This window comes from Diadema antillarum, unplaced genomic scaffold, assembly GCF_040938485.1.
Source record: "Diadema antillarum isolate AM-2024a unplaced genomic scaffold, OU_Dant_1.0 seq00000049_RagTag, whole genome shotgun sequence".
NCBI classification, from domain to species: Eukaryota; Metazoa; Echinodermata; class Echinoidea; order Diadematoida; family Diadematidae; genus Diadema; species Diadema antillarum.
In genome coordinates, this window is record NW_027271158.1 from 389,313 (window position 1) to 395,991 (window position 6,679).

The 6,679-nt window shown below is 37.3% G+C and overlaps 1 protein-coding gene across 1 annotated transcript in view; it reads left to right on the top strand.

Moving 5' to 3' along the window:
- Positions 1-5,548, top strand: part of LOC139725558 (probable E3 ubiquitin-protein ligase HERC4) — a 46,001-nt gene extending 40,453 nt beyond the window's left edge. The window contains exons 10-13 of the mRNA XM_071636649.1: positions 1,825-2,010; positions 2,484-2,658; positions 3,449-3,551; positions 5,301-5,548. Of these exons, the coding sequence (XP_071492750.1) occupies positions 1,825-2,010; positions 2,484-2,658; positions 3,449-3,551; positions 5,301-5,548 (712 nt within the window). The remainder of the gene's footprint in view (positions 1-1,824; positions 2,011-2,483; positions 2,659-3,448; positions 3,552-5,300) is intronic.
- Positions 5,549-6,679: the final 1,131 nt, after the last annotated feature.

Here is a 6,679-nt window from a genome sequence, read left to right on the forward strand (position 1 = left end):
TTGGAAAGTCACTTTAATAACGAATTCAAACTAGCATTTCAGTGCGCGAACTGCCGTGACTGGGTACACCCGCCGATTTCATCACCATACAAGCTGCAGTACAGTCACAAGATTGCATGCACAATGCAATGTTGAATTGTTCATGCCGGGCAAATCGAACATACATCCAAATTCTCTCTGATCCCACCTTGAAAATTCCTTTTGGAGGCAGATATTGCATTCTGCTACGGAGATCTCCACTCCAAGACAACATGTTAGCTCTTTCTATGCTAGAAGTACTCCACATTGCAGGCCTACATTCAAGTGCTGGGTACTGCTTACTATACTGTGTACCTTGCATATGATGCTAGTCTATGCACCAGACCTCATAACAACATCAAGAAAAAGCCTTGGAAAAATCAGCACGTCTTTTTTTATAACAATGCATTGCTGCAAAAGAACCGTGAGGTTAGGAGCCTCTTCGAGGTCCACAGTATATTTCTTCGGTTCTGCATGCTAATAAGTTGACTGACTGCAGATCGACAGTCGAATCGGGGTACATCGGAGCACATCGGGCACTTTTCAGCTCTCTGAACGGGGTGACAGCGTGATAATGGTAATGGTGGAGAACAGGTATATCTTGCCATTAGGCGAGGTCTTATGCGTGTGCGAAAATGTGCGAATCAACAATTGCCCATCTTTTGACACAATATTTGTCATGATCTCAGGTTTTGCCGCTCCTCATCATCTGTATTTATTCAAAGACATTTGAAAAAGGCACATCAGAGAAACAAGACTGAAATGAGGGAAACGATTCTTTGGTGACGATACATGATTACACAATCGTTATTGTCAAGACACCTGAATGTACTCATTAAGATGTACATAATCATGTGTCGGAGATGATCATTACATCAAAGAAAGACTGCCGCGAATAGTCCATGTTATTAGGTCCATGACTGAAGTGGCGTTCTATGTACAAGCTATAGATTAAAGGAATGAAACATTTCACTATAGGCCTAATGCAAAGGTTTTATCACAAGGTCTGTTAATACAACTGTATATTCAAACGTTAAATGAAGAGCTACAAATAGCACATCTAAGCAGGAACAAAAACATTGCCCAAATGCTATAAATTGCTTGACTAGAATTCGTGAATTCGAATTCCTTAACGTTCATCAGGGCGGTGATGGTGCGAATTTGAATGCGTCTCACGAGCATTTTTATTTTGAACGCGCTTGATACGCGTTTATGTGAGAAAATCATGAAATTTCACGCTGATGAAATTGAATTGAAAGAACTAGTTATCTTTTTTGAATGTTGATCTCAGTGATCATTCGAATTCGTTCGCAATTGCACGAATCATTATGTATCAAAAATGCAAATGTGACGAAATTGTGCGGGAAAATTTATACTAGAACGGCATTATTATGAAGAGATGGTTCCCTCTCATCTCACGCGTGTCCACTTCTTACAAAGTCTTGTGTTTCTGAGAGATCTACTAATGAGAGGCAGAATATTTGGATATATGCGATAGAACATAAAAATTTACAAAAAACAACAACAAAACTTAGGAGTTTTCTGCAGTTTATCTCACCCCAATAAGTGAAATAATTGTTCTAGAAAGAACAGATGTCATACAAAGCATCAGTGTGTACGAGGTTAAGAAGCAAAATAAATTTCTATACTCATGAAACCCTTATGGAAATAACGTGTGAATCAAGATGAAATGTGTCGTCTATATCCGTAACCTGTAAGTTGTTATCTGTATGTTTTTATCTGAATGGATGAAGTTCTAGGTTTTGTAGCTGTAATAATAAAACAAAATCAATTAATGTCTCACAGAGTATCCAGCACCAAGGACCTGCAGCTTCTAGAACCGGATATGGCCAAGAGCATTCAGTCCTTATCACAGCTGTCTGAAGAAGACCTTAAAGCCATGGAGATGACGTTTCTTGTAGACGACTCCAGTGGAGAGACCAAGGAGCTAAAAGAAGGTGGTGAAGCAGTGATGGTGACAAAAGACAATGTGTAGGTTTGCAAAGTAATGTTCTGTTTCTTTAACCTTGGGTTCAATTTTTCAGACAGCCGACGTAATTTCAGGCGCAACCTTTTGATACAGGCAACTTCAATCATACAAACAAATAGCAACAGACATTTCAGACTGTTCATGAAATTGTTGTTAAGAATTCGACGTATTGAAAGTGACTTGAATTTATACTGTTTCATGTGGACGTACATACGAAACATGTAGTGTCCTATTGTGACATCTCAAATTACTTACGGTTGTATAATCCCAGAGAAAACTTCAAAAATAGGTGATTTTTTGAACGGATCGTCAAGTTTTCTCGGATTTTCACTACATCTGCCAGCAAAATTCACTGAATCCGCAGATTATGTTTGGAGAAACTTCCCCGTTCATGTTAAGACATATTAAATCTCCGATGTAATATTCTTGTGACTAGTGATTCTAAAGTTGTCCACGATCTTAACCCCACCAACAGCAAAGAGTACATCGAGCTGTACTCCAGATACCACACGGCTGAAAAGCAGGTGCAGGCATTCAAAAGTGGGTTTCTGCAAGTAACTCTGATGAACCGCTTCCAGGAGCTCTTTAAGTGGGAGGAGATGAGAGCGCTCTTCCTCGGTGGAGAATACGACTGGAGGACGTTTGAGGAGGTACGTTCTGTTTCGTCTTGTTCTCTCGTCATTTGCCCCGACACGTTTGCCCCCTCTGAAGAGGTCTTTTCCCCTATGGTTTTGTATGTTTTCGGTTCAGTTATCATTTTTTAGTCATAAATGGGTCAACCATGACTTCAAACAGGTCTTTGTCGAGAATATGGTGTAGTGAGGTTCAAGGAGTTTAAGAAACTTGCAAATAAAGTTCCCAAATTTAAGAAATTTAAAACTTTTTGGATACATAATGCAGTATCCTTAAAGAATGAAATACACTGTCAAAGTGCCTGCAATATGCTCATAGAGCAAATTTATGTTAGATTTTACGTACTCACGTAAACATAAGAGGACATCAATGGTAAAATATGTAAAATCATAAAATGATCTCATCATCCTCTGTACGTAATCATGTCGACTGTTTTTCTTGCAGTGTTAATGTAAATGTGGAATACCCACATGAATGATGACAGATTTTGTAGTGGCTCAAAACTGATGTTCATAGTTTTACGAGCGAATCACGTTTCAATCTCCATACGAAATGCATCCACCTGTTAAAGCCATCATTATGGACAATAATCATTCACAGTTTGTGTGTGTGTGTGTGTGTGTGTGTGTGAGTGATTCTGATGTTGCAGTAAAGTGAATATTAATTTTACGCCCAGTATTTCTTTTTCTCACGAATTGTCGTCGTCAGAGTCTGTTTGTTTCATTGCTAAAAGTGACCTGTCGAAATGTACAAAATACATCGACTTTAAGTAAAAAATAAATACAAACATGAAAACCTTTGTTTCAGAGCTTTCGGTTCGAGCAAGGATACACCAGAGAACATCGAGTCATCAAGATGTTCTGGGAAGTCTTTCACAGTCTTCTAGAGGAAGAGAAGAGAGAATTCTTGAGTAAGTTGGTCTTACTAAGGAGCTTTCAAACAATCCTTAGTTTTTCCCTGCATATCACAACAGTCAATAGCTTTGCTAAGGTTAAGACTTCCACGTATGTATTCTGAAAAAAAACCCGAAAAAAAACCCAAACACCCCTGCACAAGTCTTTCAATATTCTGTTGTGAAATACCATGTCATACTACTTTGGAACTGACAGTGTCAAGTTGGGAATCCAATAAAAATGTTCCGCAGAGTTTTATTCCTCAATCTTTAAGCAGGTACTGCAATAAATAGAGTACAAAGATTCAGTTTGTCGTTTGCAGTCGTACACAGATTAAGAAAGTAAAACCATGGTTAGCAACACAGTGTTCTTTTAAATCAAAAGCCAGCATCTGCTTGGTTGAAGCAATTTTTCCTGTGGTCCTCATTTAGACCCTTGAGGGTTAATATCTTTACATCAGACGATTGTTTATGGTCTGCCTTTCTCTTCCTGGCTATTGCTGTGGGTTATCATTCAACTGAGTCTTTGTAAAACTGTACGAATAATTGAATTTATCATTTTCATCGTCGTTGTATATTCGGCACTGGGCAACACCATAAGCACCCGATATGTAATCTTACATCGACGTATCTTCCAAACCTAGTCTCTCTTCGCTCAAACTCTTCTGCCAGACCCCTCCGTTCATCTTCTTCTCTCAAATTACTTCATGGCCCACGTACAAAAACCCATTATGGTGACCGAGCCTTCTCCTCCATTGCCTCCACCCTTTGGAATAAACTCCCTCTTCATATTCAAAATGCCTCATTCATTGTACGTTTGTATTACTGATATGTTTCTGCTGTACATTGTGTAAAGGCAATGAAGAAAAACTATTTTGTTAACAACTGATGATTATGTATATATGTATGGCTCCAACTATGTATGTACATTTGTATATGTACATGTACATGTATGTTCATGTACAATGATAATACAGGAATCAATAAATCAAATCAAATCAAATCAAATCAAATCATCTATTGAATCATTTTACATCCTTCTCAAAACTCATCTGTTTAATGAGTTGTACATATATATATATTTTTATTTTATTTTATTATCTTTCTTTTTTTTTGCTGGAGGTGCACACAGTTATTATTTCTTGTACCACTGAATCACACGTATCGTTTTTCGTGTTCATCGTCTTTTGACTGTAATTAATGTTATTGTATTTTCTATAGTCTTTGTATGAATAGCACGTGTGCGCTTAGAAACACAAGTATAAAGCGTCATATAAAGGCATTATCATTATTATTATCATCATAAGTCACCATGACAAAACGTTACAGTCGAAGCGTTGAAATAAAATGGTTTGTAAAATGATGGCATGAATGAAGGAGAATCTTTTATGGCTTCTATAGTTCCTTTCCTTCATTCTCTTTGCGGAAATGCATACAGAGTAATGAGGTAAATGGATAGAAATTGCATTAAAAGCAACAATTGTTACATCTGTGAAAAAAAAGTTTCATCTTGGTGAAATAAAGCTGCTTTTACACCTCTCCAAGATCATATTACAGGTGATTATCAGGCATTCTCTTTTATATAAAATGATGTGTATATAGGCCTAATTTTGGATTTTTTTAAATAGAAAAAAGGTGTCAAATGAATTGAATCTTTTAGCATGATGAATATTTTTTTAAATGTATATATAATTATGTTAATATGTTTATATGTACATTGTATCTGTATATGAGCATATGCGTATGGGTACTTTTATATCCCTGTAGGATTCTTCACTGGAGCCACACATGTACCTGTTGGTGGATTCGGAGTGATCGGTCCTCGAATGTGGCCCATGGGCGGGGAAAAAGATTGTCGCGGGGGATCACCGGAGGACATGTGCCCGGAAGTGAACACCTGCCAGGGGTACGTTGTGCTACATCTCCCCATGTACAGACGCAAGGAACACCTGGAATTTCGGCTGAGAAAAGCTCTCAATATCACCACAGGTTTCCACAAGTTACACATTCCTTGAAGGAAAGAATAGAGGAAAAACCAGTCATTTGCTTCAAAGCCAAGATACAATGCCATGTTTCTGATTTCATGGTCAAGATTTGATGTACCATGGCGAGATGCTGGAAGAAAGAAAAAAAAAGACCGTTGTCTATGAAAGACAGAGACCGTATCTTACAGAGACATTAAGTTTTATGGATGCAATCATATTACATGTAATATCCCACTTTCAATGTGTGAGGAAAAGGGGGAACCAAATGAACTATGCAGAAGTTATTAATTAAAACAGCAAGATGTTGGCAAAATTTCAACTTGCTACTGGTGTCTGCATAAGAGGGCACGCAGACAAAAGAATAAGTCATGCAAACTGATGCGTGCCTATAACTACGGTTTCAAGCATGGTCTTTTCAAAATCCTATAGAAATTCGCATAATGATTGTGTCATGTTGGTACATTTTTTCATATCATTCTTGTGCTACCGGGATGTAATGTGTGATAGTATAACACACATTCTGATTTACAACAAAGACCCATGAAACTCACAAGAAACCCTTACGATACTCACACAGCTACTTACACATTGTTTTCTTCAGATTGTGCAAAGTGTAAGAAGATGGTTATATTTAGATTAATTGTATAGATATTATGTTAGTACTTTGTTATGTATTATATCGTTTAAACTTAGCAAATTTTGCAGAGTAACACAAAATATGTCATTGTCATCTTTTGGTGTTAGATCCTGGCTGTATACAGTTTGGTATATGCCACCCTCGACAGCACTTGGAGTGATGGTCGCAATTTTTTTTTTTTTTTTTTTTTTGGGGGGGGGGGGGGGGTTAATTACTTTCCTTCATCAACTAAAATATTGACCTTAAGAGCAGACAGCACTCAAATTTCAGTGTGGCAATGGTGTTGAAATCATGCAGGTGAATATCTTACATTTGCAGAAAGGAAGATTTTCAATGATAAATCAATATAGGATTACGTAGTGAGGGTTTGTACAGCATCTAATTCAAAGACAAGTTTTTGTCAACAAAATCAAATCTCATTTTTTTTTTTAGACGAACTTTCTTTCATGGATTTATTTTTTACTGTCTGTTGGCATATTTACAATTGGAATGATTCTCCGTGTGTCATGTTTTATTATAATGCT